The sequence below is a fragment of the Coturnix japonica genome, chromosome 1, assembly GCF_054131305.1.
Source record: "Coturnix japonica strain WE chromosome 1, WE-NBRP24, whole genome shotgun sequence".
NCBI classification, from domain to species: Eukaryota; Metazoa; Chordata; class Aves; order Galliformes; family Phasianidae; genus Coturnix; species Coturnix japonica.
The window spans coordinates 59,043,407-59,060,488 of NC_140663.1; the positions used below are offsets into that span (position 1 = coordinate 59,043,407).

Below are 17,082 nucleotides of genomic sequence, written 5' to 3' on the forward strand. Positions count from 1 at the left end.
TCAGGAAAAAAATCTCCACTGTTACTATTTGGCAGACACTAAAAACACTGTACTGAGGAAACAGCAAACGATAACACTGAGATAAACAGACACTCATTTTCTTTGCCCATTCTCCTTCCTACTTGTACTCTACCCTAAAAATGGTCCAGAAAATCAAAGGATCATCTCAGCATGCAAAACTATTCCTTTTCAAAGGGATGTTGGAAATCAGTATGGAGAAATCAACACTTCAACACATTAATTGTGAACATTTCAGCTCTCACTGGGAAAATATTCTCCGTGTCCCTGAAAAATATGATCTAAACTGTGACACAAATCACATACAGATTATGAACTCTGCTGAGAGAGTAAAATCAACTGAATATTAGAGATAATTTGAAAGCAAAAATGATAATCTCAGTTAGTAGAAGATTTATCAATTATAACAGGCCTTTTCTGCTATCCAACTCCTAATAGCAGGGTAACTGAAGTAATTCTCATATCTACAAGTAACATAAAGGGTAAGGTTTGTTAAACAGTTGACGGCACATAAAGCATTGTTCACATACATGTAAAAACTTTCCACATCCTCTTCTGATACACTCTTTTCAACACTCAGACATATTCCCTTTCCAGTAAAATTTGGTCCCAAGCCTAACATCTACTTTACTACAGCTTCTGATCCCACAGATTGGGACAGAAAATGATAATGAAGTACAGAAGAGGATTTCTAGTTCACAGGGAACAACACATCTTCAGACAGAGCAGCCAGCATTCATGTACAATCTCATACACTGGATCAATCATACAAGAGCTTGATTAGCAAAACTTCCCAAAAATGGGAAATACATTCTGTCACTCATTTTCAGTATGGCATGGAGTAAACTATTTTAACTTTCTGCTTTGTTTCCTTCATAATGAACTAATCCTTGGAACTGCCTTAAAACACTAGCACAGCTAGACAGCCAAACACAAGACAGAAATATCGAGAGCTTCCAGCACTAATGCAAATGTTTTTGGAAGCACTAACAAACTTGTAATCTAGCACTGGGCATCAATCTCTGTTCACAGTTGGTGGCAGACAACGGGACTACAGGAGCACTGTGGTACTTCTCACATCTTCTGTTAAAGCACTCAGCAGTGACTTTTACAAGAGACAGAACTGCAAGGCAAAGTGAGTCACAGGCCTGAGCTGCGTGGTAGCTCCTATCTCACCTACAAAGTGTCCAAATGGAGACAACATCACATGAAGTATCACGAGGGTAACATTTTGGGCAGTAGTGCCAGCATATGATTTGGAGTTATCAGACCAAGAAGTTGCCAAATTTTCTGGGGAGCATAAAAATACATGTCCTGTTTTGCAGGCAAATGCACTGCAACGCTGGACTCAATGACCCTTATGAGTCCCTTCCAACATGGGATATTCTATGATTTGATAATCCTTGTATCAGTTATTCAGGAATAAAGCTGTATTTCTTCCAAAATAAAGACAGTGATGAACTTTAGTTTCTTGCTAAATATCAACATTGGAATTCACATGTGATTCAAAGTGATGATCTTGGCGATGCTCTCTTTTTCAAAATACAGCCCATAGATTCTTACAGTGGTTATTTCACAAAACGTCAAGCTCTACACTTAATCACTGCTGTAAACAAGATGCTCCAGGAAGAAAAACAAGTGAGAGGACAAGACCCGCTTTCAAAAACGACAATCGACTTTCTTTTCAAATGTAACAGGACAGCTGAGATGAAACAGATCAACAATTAAGGTGCTAAACTGGGACTTCAGGATAAAATTATAATGCCCAAATGTTGTTTTTACCTTTGACATTTGAGGTTTAACCATAACATAAAAACAGCGACCTATCAAGCCTGAAGCACCTACATGCATTTAAAATGCTTGTCTTTAAAAACTAACCTCTACGTATTCTGCATTCCAGTTTACCTGCAAAATGAGAAAGACAGCAACGTGAAAATTTGTTTAAAAACAAAGTACATAATTTACTAGCAGTACAAGGTTTGTACTAACAGGTGCCTTCAACAGTTATTCCAGGAACTAGCTGAAGCAGTTACCATGCCTGCAAATTGCAGTATTGCCCTTGACAATGATTTTAAATCCATGTAAAATTTTGGGTACATCAGATGTATATGACTGGGACATTTTGTGGTACACAGTATTTTTAAGAGATCATTGCTGCTGAAAGCTTTCTGAAAATTAATTTAACTTAAAAACAGATTTCTTCCCTTGAACAGACTATGTATATCTGATCACCACGCAGCCAAGCTGAAATACTCCATCTACCTCCTATTCCAAAATAGACGGCAAATAACGAGCAAATTGGAATATTCCCTGCTCATAGTATTTAGCTTGTGGTTAAGGATTTTCCAACTTTCTGGGTTAGCACCAACACACTAGAAAACTGCTGTAGATCAAGAGGGACTAGCACAGCTGACATAATACAGTCCCAAACTAACCTTCTCGTACTGAACAGATTCTTCTGTCAGCATGTGTCCTTTACTGAAACATCTCAGAATGAACTTGGCTACAACCTAAGACCACAGGGACAAGTTTAGCAGATGAAGTTAATGGAAAGAGAGAAGTTTAATGTATTCAGAAGGTCCAAAGGCAGTGGAAGAAATATGGATGCTGATGCACCAAAGGTAAAAGAGAAGGTTTTATCTTGTCTTTGCTTTGCCACAGTTCAATTACTTGGATTTTTACTGTAATGTGTACCATCACTTAAACAGCAGAGAAAACAAAGTGGCAACATTTTTCTTTAGGTTTCCAAAAGCCTAATGCAATCAAACTGCACCAAAGAATACAGCTACCCTGAAAAAAAATATCTTAAGCAATTAAATTCAGCATGTTTATATGAACAGAATTACTGTTCAATGACAAATATATGCATATGTAACAACTGATGAATTCTCTCTCATATAAAAATGGACCGAAGTTTAGGGGTTTCTTTCACTTCACATAAAAGGTAACTTTTATGTAAAAGACTGTAAGAGAGCTGTAAAAGACTACCTATTTTGCTTTCTGAAATTACTTAACAGAAAAATCTTCTTCAAAATGATAAACAAAATGGTAAATCAGGTTCAGTTTTCCTCTAGTCAGAGTGCTAACATAGCTTAGGTAATACTCCAAACTCATCCTCTCAAAACTCCCTCCTTCTGCTAGAAGATTATCACAACTTCTTTGTAGCTGATCGTAAAGAAACACAAATTAAAGAGACTTCAGAAGAATTTTCCCAATTTTGTTTAAAACACAAAGGAGTAAAATAGCACTGCAATATCAGTTTAAAAAACACTGCTTTTATTACACAGGTTGCTTAAACAAGCTTTCAAATATAGATTTCAAAAAGTGTTAATATGTTTCAGAAAGAACATCATAGCACTTACTTCTGAAATATTTGTTGCTAATATGTTAATATTTCTCAAGTTTTGCTAAATACTTGTTATTGAATATTTTTGGTTTTGTTCAATAATAACTCATCACTGAAATGCCACCTCCAGACATTTTCTAGTGCCTATTTTACCTTCCTCCAAGGGATTCAGGTCATATTCTGATTTACAGGTTTTGAAGAGCTTGAATACATCTGCTTGACTCAGATGGCAGCTTAAGTTACAGGAAAAAAAAGATCAGCTAGCCTATTGAAGTGACATAAATAACTAAGAGAGGAGATAGTGACTCAGTCATAAAGGCTACCAAATTTACACACTCAGATTCAGTTCTAGTATTTTCTTGGTCTTAGGAAGAATGTGAAATACCAGAAAATGACTGGCGGCCTGGCCACACTATTCTGGTGTAATCACATTAGTCTGGGGAATTCAAACAGATTTTGAAGAATTTAATGTGGAACAAATTATATTAAAGAAGATTCTTTAATGAAATGTCATTTTTGACTCATGCAGCAGATTAACTACTTTAGAAGGAAGTCTTCAGGGCCAGTCTGGCTCCAAGCTGGTATCTTCATCTTGTTACCCAATGTATCCTCAAAAGGTAGCAAGGTATTTTAACCATTACATAAACTGAATTTTGACTATTTCGCCGGAAAATTCAGCCAGGGCACCAAAGTGGAGGTGATTTTTTATGTTACGTGAACTGCACGGCAAAAATTCCTTTCCAACAAACCAAAAGCTCTCATTAGATGGTTTTTACTGACCCACGTGAGAGTGAATAATTAGTGAGAATCTGGTATTCTGTTAACAGTGTCCCAGTCATCTGCTTTTCTCACTGTCATTAAGAAAAACACCTTGCAGTATCTGTAGTTTCCTTCACTACTGTAGCCTGAATTTGATAAATAATGACACTAAAGTGCAGGAATTTATTTAACAGATTTATATAATCTCTAGCATGAAATCAAACAGTAGTATATACTTCAAAAATAGGTATTATAAATGTGTAGCCTAGGTTCTTTCAAAACGGAGTATCACTGATACGCAAACACTGTAAGACAGGTGGCTTCTGTGTAATTCTTGTCACACCACTTCAAAAATATAGCATATTTGAAGGAAAAATATAGCAGCTTATAAGTTTACAAATAAATTTTGATAAGTTACTTTAGCTGAATGCTGTGGGACAGAAGGCAGCTTAGGTTAGAAGTCCTATACAGCAAACCAAAAATGAACAGAATGCAGTCTTACAGGCCTGGAGGTTTAAAGGAGCAGAATTTTTGAGGGTTTTTTAAGGTAACTCTAGAAGAATCAGAAAGAATCTGAAATAATGAAGGATAAACATCACAAGGATATCGCAATCCATTTTCATGATGGAAAGGTTCAGGTCAAACACACTGCCTGCCCAGACTTCTCAGGAGAGAACACAGAAGATCTCAGTGCTAAGAAAAGCTGTCAGATAAATCATGTCACCCATGTGACGCACACAAAATCATTATTTGCAAAAGCTCCAAACACATTAGCACTTAATGGAGGTTTCCAAAGGCTGAAATCAGTCTCTTTAGTCACTAAAGGAAGATTCACTATCAGAACTGTCTTCTGCATTCCCATCATCTCCCCAGGCAGGTACAGGGGCATCTGGAGTCCTGCAGGCAAGAAGAAGTGTTTATGTTGTAAGTCCTAGAAGGTGTTTGAGTAATTCAGTAGGCCATGCCTTTTGCTATATTTACATGCAATTTATAACCACAGCACTTAACACATTGTTATGCTTGACCAATGCACACCTTGTCAGTGTTGCTTCACCTAGAACAGAAGGATAAATACTAGAAACTGCTACTCATTGGACACCAAAATTCTGTAGACATCGGTTTGAATGCAAACCTTCAAGGTTATTGGAAATTATGATAGATCACTAAGAAGCAGCAAACACTTGAAGAGAGTTGAAAGCAGGCAATACTGATTAATTCATTTTTTTTTTTAATCAGAGGTTGTAGGGCTGAAAGGAACATGCTGTACACCATTAAGCAGTGTAAATAGTACATGAAAAAAATAAGACAGGAAATGAACAATATTGTATCCAACTAAAACTGCAGGGATAATTTAGAGAAGCAAAGAAGAATTACTCAGAGTGGAATTTGGCTAGAACACTGGGTTAAATTTGACATGCAAGAGCAGCCATGGGATTTTTATTGACTATAAATGATCAGACTTCTAGTATTTAGTTTTGAGGAGAATATTTAAGACGGACCTCAACAGAGTGTCAAAACATTTGTTCAGGGAAATCCACTGGGAATGAAGGACAGAGAAGCAAGTCATCTACAGGAAGACCAGCACCACTGACCACAGATGCTAGTTCACCCTGGTGACTGGCTTCTATGTAATGAGTTTGACAATACAAGCAAGAATGACCCTGGTAAATCCTGAAACCAGGGTACAAAGTATACATACATCTGTACCTGGGAAAGGGAAAAGATCCATCTTTACAGAACATAGGTTCTTATAGTTAAATGATCTTTCTGATAAAACATTTAAAGTAAGGTAATAATTGTACTGTTTTTCCTGTTATTATTTATCATTGGGTTCCCACTCTGTGTCATGCCAGAGAATTTTTTTTACCCAACTTCAATTGTTTATTATAATGTCTCTGCTGGATTTCCCTAAGGTACATTTAAAGTATTTACAAGCATTCTGGGACAAAAGTAAGAAGTGCATTGAAGAATTGTAAGAGAGCCTTCTCCCACCCCCCTGCACACCTCCAAAATAAATTAAGAAAGGGTTTTCTTTCTCATGCAAATACCACTTCACAATATTATTCCTTGTTGCCACGGTAATGACAAAACAGAAGAGCTGTGCAAAGACATGTGATCTGGAGAGAGCAGTGCAAGAACTCTCCTCTAGTAAGGAGAGGATGATGGCAATGAATCCCTTTACTTCAGGAGAGTAGGACAAAATCTCCTGGAATGGTAGACAGGCAAGAGAAAAAGGATAAGAAACAAAAGTTGAGAATTAGATAGACTAGCTTAATAAAGCAGACAGTTTTCAAAAAGAAAAAGAAAGCTTGTAGCAAGCTGAGAAAAGAGTGATAACAGAAGTAGAGGTAAAACAGCCAAAAGAAGAGACCATAAACATTATTAGAGTTAGCTTCTCTGAAGCCACAGAAAAAACACAGTCACCAACAGGCAGCTGGGACAGTCTATAGTAAGTGACTCAGCATACAGCAGCATGAAAACATTCCTAAACTTCATTGAGGCTCAGCTAACAGGCCTGAGCCCCCTGACGACCCAAGAAATGTAGTGTGAATGGCAAGACATATATAAAAAAGTCTGTATGATACTGGGATAAGAAAACAAGAAGATTAAAAAAAAAAAAAAGTTTGCCATGTTTTTTTATGTTATACTAAAAAAATATAAATTAAATTGAGTAGTACTGCTTATTTACACAGAGACACAAACACAGGGAGCGTCAGTCACCTTGCCAAAAATAATTAGCTTTCTTTAACAAGGTAGACAGGCATGAAAATTTTCAAACTGGTAACAACTTAAAGACAATCTGCCTGAACTTCAGTGTTTCAAAGAATCCCTGAAGATGGACTGAGACCAAACCCCAATCATATTCTGTGAGCCTCAAGTAACAGTAATAACATTTGTCTTAACTCCATCTAAACCCAAACCTGAAAATCCAAAAGCAGATACTTAAAAAAGCTGATCATTTTCCTTTTCTTTTAAATCTACTATCAAAATCCATCTAAATATGAACAAATAGCATTTACATTAAAGTATGTACCAGGAATACAGAGTAAGAAATAGAACAGATTTAACAAACATGTAGTAAACACACATTTGATAATCCTTTCTCAGACCTGTGTGGATTCTTACTTGCATTTCCTGTTTGATCAGTAAAAACATCAAATAAGGAATAACTACTTTAGGCTTATTAGACACCAGGAAGCAGCTGGGAGATAAAATGACTCAATTATGACAGTAACTCAGTTTCCCAGTATTTTCAGTACTTTCATTTTAGAATACAAACTGTAAAAAGGCTTCACCAAGAGGAAAAGAGGACTTTATAATACATCAGCAGTTTCTGCAGAGGATGCAAGTATTTCAAATGGTTTGGTGGCTAAAGCATAAAAATGAAACTTACTGTTTATTATTTCATCGTTCTCAGTTTAACACATTTTGTGAAACAGCGCGATAAAACTAAAGCAAATCTCAAAATAAAAGATTCTAAAATCCATGCTTTAGATAAATTAGTACTGAAAATGACTGTCTGTTCTTAGTGATCCTTATGTTAGATTGGCTCAATCCAGTTACAACATGTTGACGACTTCAGCTTTCTCCGTCTATGTTGAGCTTGTACACTGTTTCAGAACACCCTACCAAGGGAATCTGATAATAAGCCTATTACTCCTCAGATATAAAGCAAAATAAAATAGAGCTTGTTCTTATTACTTTACAATGACAACATTTGGCAACCAAAGTGTTGGAAGAAAAATTCTGGGACATACGTCGTATTGAAAACAGTACAGTCAAAATGGCAACTGACATATTATTTGATTCCCTATTGCTAGATGCACACTGACAGATGTTACCTTGTCACTGCTATATCGTTTTCACTGAACCTGTGCTTGGCTTAGAAGAAGTGATTCCACTACCTCTCAAGTTTGGTAGGTAATGTTCTGCAGCTTTCTGTCTGGGAGGGTGCAATATATGTCCACCTACACACCAAGCCTGGCATTTCTTGGACCATGCCTCATATTAGACAATATTGAAAAGTTATCTCATACTTGAGATTGCATCCTTCATCCTATGATGCCCTTCTCAGACAATCTTTTTTCAACAAATGGTTGCACTGCAGCCCTACTGAAAGTTACAGTTTGGAAAGGAAACATTACTTACTCAAGAAGATCTGGATTTAGTCCCTCAGAAATCATTTTGTTTCGTATGGCCATAACAGGAACACCCTGTGTAGGAGAAGTATAATATAAAACTACTGGACACAAATCAGTGAACGCCACAGGTTCTTTTGGACTCGTTTTCAGAAAAAAAAGAATACGCATAATCACACAGTGAACAAGAACATGGATTGACAATCTAATCTGCCATCAGTATGAACCTAAAAGCGAGTAATGTCTGAGATCAAAGCCCTTTATAATTATTCTTTATTGAAAAATGTCTCAAAGAAGTCAAGGGAGACAAAGAACAGATTTATTTGCAGTTCATGCAGATAAACCCAGCATGATGAAGTTGTATCTCTGGATCAGAATATGAAGAAAACACAAAGTAGCACAAAGACATCAGTGAGTAGCTACACTGGAAAGACAAGAAAACTCAAGCCACTCAAGGTACAGCTTCAAAGGGAAACGCGTCTCTTATTGCTCTGCAAAGGTATCTCATGGCACTGCTAAAAACTGGAAAAGCCTTTGTAAAGCATGCAGGAAAAAGGCAAACTGGACTTGAGAACAGGATCACAGTTTAAAAGTGAATCCTCTGAATACAAGTGCTTGTGAAGTAAGGGTTGAATCTTCTACGAGGTGCAGACAGATTTCAGCCAGCAAAGAAAAAATTCTTTTTTACTTGAAGTCCTTCCACAGCTTCTACACTTTGTTTTATTCAGCCTCTCAGATCACATTCTGAAGAAAACTTTGAGCCACGTAGTCTTACAAGATGCATTCCAACAAACTGTTCCTACGCTTCCACTAGAGCTGCTCAAAGTGAATTTGGTGCTTTGCCATACCAAATATCAGAAACACCACCTGAACCACAGTGTGCCAGTGCAGGGGGGTGGTGGGGAATAGAACTGAATCTCTGATCCCAAGGGACAAACTTACTAGTGGTCTAGGAAAGGCAGGAGTGGCCTAGAAAACATAGGACAAACAACTTTTGTCCAAAGTAAGTAAAATAGTGATAAAGTAATTAGCAGTGATGACGAATGTTCCAGAGAAGCACACAGTACTAGTGACAGCTGCAGTAACTAACCCGGCAAAGTGAGAGCTAAGCAAGTTGCATATAGTTAGCAGTCTAACAGGAAAAATCGGACACAAACAGTTGTGAGGTATTAGATTATGATACAGAATTTCTCAGTAAATAACATCTCATGCACATCAAAAAGGGGAAAATAACAGTTGAGTATTTTATAATTGTTTAAGGCATTCACTTATTCTTGGACACCAGGGATTTGGACACCACACACAATACTGTATTAGTAAATGCTTTTTTCCCTCCAAGACTGGACACTCATAGAGTCCTTCACCTGCACTGAATTGTTTACACATCAGTTCAAACCAACTGAAAACAAGATAGTCTTATTTGCTTTCAATGAATAGGAGCTTAGAATACAAACTAATAACAGTGGAGTGGAGACTGTTATGCCGTTATGTTCTCACTTGGATAAGTGTTTTATTCCAAAACTGTATGCATCAACATATGCAAGACTCATTTTAAAACACAGAATCTATTATCTGATAAAGATTTCTCTTTTTAAATCAGTACGTGAACCTCTAGATTTATAAACTAACAAGTTTGCTTTGTAGCCAGTGGAAGACATTTAAGGTCACAGCTGCTGGAGAAGTCTCTTCAATACCTGCAGACTCATAACTCAGAGACTTCTTAGAACACATTCTCTTCAACAGTTGTGAACAGAAATAGATTTTGCATTAATTATAAAATAGAGGAATTCATGCAATACTAACTAGCTTTCTCACTGCTGTAGCGTCAGAAACATTGTGATCATTCATATCCTAGCACAAGCTAACTCATTACCTCTAAGACTGTTCTTGTGAGAAGTCACAGACACCTTAACTTCTTAAACACTTTTTAAGCATCTGCTCGTAAATAGAAACTCTGTATTCCCCAAATAACATTTTTCCCCTATGGGTAATTCTGCCCTATTTAGTTATTTTAATATTTGTAGTCCCAGTCCGAGTAAAAATTCAATTTAATCTGAAAGACAATACATCTGAAGACTGGAAAAAAAAAAAGTTCCAGTATCTTAATCAAAATTCCCCTAAACACTGCACACCTTTTCAATCAAGGAAGAACAAATAAGTTTATATCTATATCTGTTTATAATTCAATTAGGGTACTACAATTACTTTACCCTTCATATCTTCTTAAGTTTGAACTGGAAAATCAGAATCTAATACTGCTGTGAAATAAAACAATTATTTTTAATCTAAACGTTAACTATAAACTATAAATACACAGGTCAACTTAAACAGCACATGTACTTGTCTAGCACAAGTCAACACTGAAGTCCCATCCCAGCCACCATCCAAGTAAGGTCTGACATAGTCTAAATTCAATACCCTGTACCCCAGACTATATCCAGGCTGGTCCTGTGGCTTAAGAAGTGTGCAGATCCTGAACAACCTATAGTGCAAGTGGCAACTGCATTGTAAAAGAGGTTTTGGTCCTCCTTAGTTCAGAAAGAGGTTAAATATCATTACTGCTGCCAACTACCTAGGGTCAGTGTAGCAATCAAATTTTGCTTTTATCTGAGCTCTTTAAAGCAAGAATCAATCTATGTAAGGCCAATCGTTATCTTGGCCTCTACGCAGTCATGTCTGGTGTTTAGAATCTAGCAGAACTACATTTACTTTAGACATACTGTGTATCTGAAGTCTTAGACTGCTCTTCTCACTCTGTCAGTACAAGAATCCTGAACATTTACTGCAGCAAACATGATACTGCATTTGTAATGTTGACTTGAATACTACTGCTGCGTATTTAATAAAAAAGAATTTATGCTCAACTGCACTCCATCAAAATGAGTTTCTTACAGTTCCACAGAACAGCTATCCTCAGCATAAAAGAAACACCACCTCCAGCACTAATTATCCAATACTACAAATATTGTGGGCCATTGGTAAGTGATCAGTTAAAATAAATCTTCACCTAGAAACTTAATTTGAGCAAATAAATGACACCAACTGAAATCCTCGACTGGGCGAGAAGACGAGGTTGGCAAACAGAAAAACACGCATTAGTATGTAGTATGTTAGCTTGACTTTCCTACCACACTGTTTACAACTGGCAGAAGAGTCACCAGGAACTGCCAGTACAAAGGATAAATGTGGAAAGTGAGATCTTACTCCTCCAGCAGCCACCAAAAAAAAAAAAGTCAAAGTAATTAGACCGTCCAGCACTTTCACATCCACTTCGAAATCTGGCATCATCAATACACTAACAAAGTAGTCCGCCCTTTGCCACTATCCCATCACTTGGCTTTCCAAATGATTCGTAATAAGCCAATTTGTGATTCAAATGAAAACTAAGCTCTGGAACATCATCCAACGCACTAAACTCACCAACTGTAATAATCGCTCTGAAGAGAGAACAAAACCGTGCACTTAGTTTTCACATAAGCAACCTTTTACTATATTGTGAGTTAGTAATGTTTTCCAGGATTATCGTATACATTTTTGAGGATATTTTCCAGCAATCATTGGAAATTTAAGACAGACCTTTTTTCTTTGTTTCCAATGCTGTTTTTAGTTTTGTGGATGTGAAAAAACGAGCTTAACAAAAAAGAAGTCATGAAGAATCTCCTACCAATCCTTCCACTCCTACATTTTCATGAATGTAAGTATTGAGAGATTACACTTACTTTCTATTTATCCATAGAAAAGAAAAAAGATAGAGAGGGAAACTAAACGTGCATCATGAATAGCAGGGAAACGAAGTGGAAGCAATTAAACAAATTGTCTACCTCTATTTTGAGGCCTACGGGAATAACAAACTCTCCTGCTCTGGAGTACACTGGCAAAGCTTTGTTTTGTACCCTACAGCAAATAAAAGCTTCAAGCATGTCTGTGTGCAGGGAATGACACCAATTCTGCCTGAGTAACTACACTTCCAGTGGAATCTTCTATAACTCCAACTAATATCACTCTGCTTTTACACATCTTTGCACCCTAAGTTCACAACTACATTAGCAGAAATTTGTAGAAAGAACATGCCTGAGGCTGTCTGCAGGAATACATTACATCAGACCATTTCTTCAAAAAGACACGCTAAAAGCATGCAGTTGGCTCCAAAAGTAACGCCTCCTATTTATTTCCATGGAATCAATAAAAGGACACAATAACATTGATTTGATTGAGCAAATTCTCAGCTACAAAACACTGTTTTTCAACATCATTAGCTGTGCCTTTTTTTCTTTTTCCTTTAAACCAGCAATGAACAAGAGCCTGCATGCTGCACTCTCACAAATCCACAAGGCTGTGCAGAACATGACTTGAAGACTTGTCCTTCACAACACCGTTACCACTGAAATGCACCACTCACTGCCTCACATCCATTGTTTGGTCTCCATTAACATTCAGTTAGTGTTGATAAATGTAAATGGATACCATTTTTCCACACAGAGGAATTCAGTCACACATCTTTGCTTCACACATACTTTTGTATCAGACACCATTTTGTCAGACTGCCCCTCTGCCACCATCAGCACAGCAACAGAATTTAACAGAATATTGGAGGGAAGGTTCAAATTCTACTACCATACCACCACCATCTGCTTGTGACGCTGGGGGACATTATAAAATAGGAGGCATTACTTTCAGAGCAGTCCTTGCATGTTAATGTTACTCTAGCTTAAAGATTACTGATGCAATACATGCCTTTGACATTCACTTAGAGCTGTACTTGAAGTTTCACCTAAAAATAACTGACTACCCAAAGAATGATGCGACAACTGACTTACCACTTGGACCATTTTGAGATATCTGGCATATCTTGGGTCTTTGGCCACAGTTTTCACATTTTCTGTTACTATCTCTGTTTTCTGTAGTGCTTCTTCATGTTTACTGTTCTGCTGTATACAAAGAAGGTAAGACTTTAGTAGTTAGGTACACAGACCAGAAGCACTGAGAGACTTCAATCCATTAAGTTTGAACATGAAGAGTAAAGTATAGCTCTTCTTATTTCATGATTATTCTGATCTATACTCACAGAATCATAGAATTGCAGGGTTTGGAAGGGACCTCAAGAGATCACTGAATCCAACCCCCAAATATTTTTAGCAACAATTTATTGTACAACACATAGAAAAAAAAATTCAACAGTCAATACCACAAGACATCCACGTAGCCTAAAACAGCCATCAACTATACTTAATAAATAAAGCGGGACTAATTAACATGTGTTCTTTGTAAGAGAGATTTTGTTAAGATCATATTTATTATATTTCTCTTCCCTGTGCATTTTGACCTCACAGTAATAACCTCAATTTAAAAAGTATGCTAGAAACTTCAAGTTGGCCTAGAAGCTCACATTCTAAAACACAAGAAAATAACTGGAATTACGTGACTTGAGCTGCTCCTTTCATTCATGACCTTTTCAATCTCTGATGTAATTCATGTACATATTTTAGTGTGACCGACTGAAGAGGGAGAAATCATTTTCTATTTGATTTGAGTTAGTTCTAGTTATTTAATCCATGTATTTATTAAAGGGTATGGCCTTGTTTTCATTAATGAAAAATGTAACTTTAGATCTTTACAGCTGGTGCGACTGCCCTCTTTAAGTAAACTTGGTTCTTCCATTTGCTTTAAATGAGATTAGAAATCTGATATGGAGATGTATTCCTTCAATACACAATTTATCGTCATTACTTACTCCAGATTGAGGTGACACAGCTGCCTGTTGATCTGCAGTGGGTGGTGCCATGGGACTACTTGTGACACTATTCAGATTTGCACTGGACACTTCACATTTGACATCTTCTAAGCCAGGAATAGAGGATAACTGATTGGACAAAACATGATCAAAATAAGCAGTGAGCATATTGAAAGTCTACACGTAGCAGAAAATCTGCAGTATGGCACTTACTACATATTCCACAGGTGAGTTTCACATTAATGAAACTGTAATATTTTATCACTAGTTCTAGTTCATCGCATCTGAACTAGTCTAAAGCTCTCTGAGGCCACAGAAAAAAATAAGCTTTGCAATAAAAATAACACAAGTAACTGCCATGTAGTTCAGTTCCCCTCCCATGATCCAAACATACCTTTTCAGTTCTGTATCCTAAAGATGGACAAAACCAACATTTCCACAATATGCCATTCTTCTCCTCCATATCTACTATGCGTTCAAATGTTGTAAGTGTAGGGAATGCAGAAAGAGAGTTTGCCATGCAAGTGCTTCATATTAGCTTCCTCCAATCATTATGAAAACCTATTTGCTCAATTCAAACTATCTTTCTTTTCTTAGCCATGTAATCTCAGAAGCTGCCACTGCTCAAAGTTACAGTTGTACGCATACAAACCTTTGCATCCAGTATATTGAGTGTTGTTTCAATTTGCTGGATACGGAGAGAGAGTGCTGACAATTTCTAGAATAGAAAACAATTAAGATTTGAAAACACTCTCCTGGGCCACTAGTATACATAAAAGCATTCACAAGTAGTTAAATAAAATCTCCGTTTCAACCTGCAAAAGACGGTAGAGTATAAATGAGATAACATACATGAAATAAATGAAGCAATTCCATCTTCCCTTTTTAGTACAGTAGCTAGAGTGGTTCAAATTGTAACCAATTTTACTACATGTTATTTGACAGACAGAAATGAAGACAAATTATGTATAAATGGCAGCCAAAGTAAATAGGGTATTACTTTGGGCAACCAAATAGCAGACTAATGGCAGACACTCTGTACTCTCACAGTTGACCAAAATAAATTTCTTCAAAGCTTTTCCCAAATGTGAAAGGAGATACAATGTGCACATATATAACCGAGCATGTTATAGAAATACTTGATAAAGGCTACAGCAGATGAATGAAAGTCTTTGATAGTCATGGCAAACCTGAACTCACCAGAAGGTTTATATTCTCTAAGCGTACATCAATAAAATTTTGATATATTTTTCTTACAAACAAGTTTCTCTAAATTACTCTATAAGCACCATCACTCTGTTAACTAATCATTACCATACTCCACCAGACCTGTCCAAGTGAAGTTGGCTTAGCATGCAGGCTGGCAGATATGTACCACTCTGACAGCTCTCTGGCACGTGGGCAAGATTCTGCCTGGCTCTTAAGCAGAGCTTTAACACCCTAAGGAAATGGCAGTTCTGCCAATGTGCTGGAAAAGCAAGAGTGACAAAAGTTAGTCTTTTTGGATTGTACGCTGACTTGTTTACAGATGCCTCTTTGTTTGCAAAGAAAAGTTGGCTTCCTTGAAAGGAACTACACGCTCTGCAAGCAGTGGACAAAAGGGGAGGAAAGATGCTCAAAAGACACTTCTAAAACTTGCTGTATCAGCTTGACAATAATTTAGAAGTAGGCTGGTGGCAGCTTTAATTCTGAATTTCCTGACTTCTGCTGATTTACACTGGGACCATTTACATTAAAAACACTTCTGTAGTTCTTAAATGCAAAATCTTTTCAAGCACGTACAGTAACCACTTAGTCTCTTTAGCAAAAACACATTTATGCTAACTAATAACTGTTTTGTTAACTAGACTTCACAGCATTGCTCCATGCTCGAGACAGTATTCTGTATATATGCTTCAATTTCTGCGGTGCCTATACAATAAGTAATATTGAGTTTACATGAAAATTCAGTTCCGGGCAACTGATAACTTCACCAGACAGTGACAGTATCCCATATACCAAGTCAGGAAAATCCAAACTTATTTATTTAATTACTTTTATTTAGAAACTCTAAATGTTAATATGGTAGACAAAACCCACTTGCCAAGAGGCAGAGAAATCTGAAAGCAAGTTTTAACACATTGCCCTATGACACAGATGAAGGGGACGGGGACTGTCAGAATGGTTTCAGCACCACAAACACAGAGCAGCCTCTTTCCAAAACAAGACTATATTCACAGTAGGAGGCTCTCAGAAAAAGCTATGCCAAATACAAAAGTTCAACGAAACAAGGTTAAGTGAGGCATAATCAGCATGTGAATACCCTGGAGAAAAAAAAATAAATAAATCCGTCTTAATGCATTCAAGATGAGCAGAAAGCAGACTGAACTCTAAAGCTACTCGTACGAATGCAGCAAGAATAGTGAAGCGAATGATTCTCATTTCTAGGAATCTTTCTCTTCAAATAACGTGAGGGATGGAAAGCAGCAAACATACCTCTTCACAAACAGTAGAAAAGCGGTTCAGAAACTGCACTGTGTGAACCACAAACTGGTTTAGAAACGCTACAGTTCTTTTCTGCTGAATAGCAGGAACCTGCAATAAACAGTACAAGAAAATGAGACAGTTTGTAGGTGTTAATCCTCACGTTTGGACTAAAATATGTACTGAAAAAGGCAGAACTTCATTTTTAAAAATACTAATTTCATATTAAAAAATATTTAAAGATCAGCCTTTGGTGTGTTTGCTATGGGTGCATAAAAACAAATTCTATGTAACACACATAAAGATTGCTGCAGAAATAACGTGTCCAACGTGATGATGTTGGCCCATGACACCAGAGGCAGATGTTGGTAGTACAGCAGAGGCCAAACCTTCCCACTAACACTCTGTTACATGTTATGCGACGCTGTTAAAGCGCTGCACCTGAGGCAGCTCCGCTGGGGCCGACACAGCTGAAGGACGAGGCGCCAGGTGAGGCGAGGCGCAGCCGTACCTTAGTGAGGTCGATGCCGGAGCCCACGATGGGCAGCCCGTCCTCATCCATCCCCGCGGGCCGGCAGACTGCCCGCACCCCGGAAACCCCACCTGTATTCAAGCGTCCTCGGCAC

General features: G+C 37.4%; 1 protein-coding gene across 6 annotated transcripts; it reads right to left on the minus strand.

Annotated features, from left to right (window-relative positions):
• Positions 1-3,273: 3,273 nt before the first annotated feature.
• On the minus strand, positions 3,274-17,082 carry WASHC3 (WASH complex subunit 3). 6 transcript variants are annotated; one of them, XM_015867557.3, is made up of 7 exons: positions 16,968-17,082; positions 16,469-16,567; positions 14,646-14,711; positions 13,994-14,122; positions 13,080-13,187; positions 8,273-8,337; positions 3,274-5,020 (listed from the first exon to the last, which is right to left on the minus strand). In XM_015867557.3, the coding sequence occupies exons 1-7, from the start codon at positions 17,016-17,018 to the stop codon at positions 4,936-4,938; spliced, it is 603 nt and encodes a 200-aa protein (XP_015723043.2). In that variant the 5' UTR covers positions 17,019-17,082; the 3' UTR covers positions 3,274-4,935. The 6 variants fall into 6 exon arrangements, with proteins under 6 accessions (XP_015723043.2, XP_015723034.2, XP_085378253.1 ...); XM_015867548.3 differs by having other exon boundaries at positions 13,080-13,190; XM_085522116.1 differs by lacking the exon at positions 3,274-5,020 and adding an exon at positions 5,335-6,329.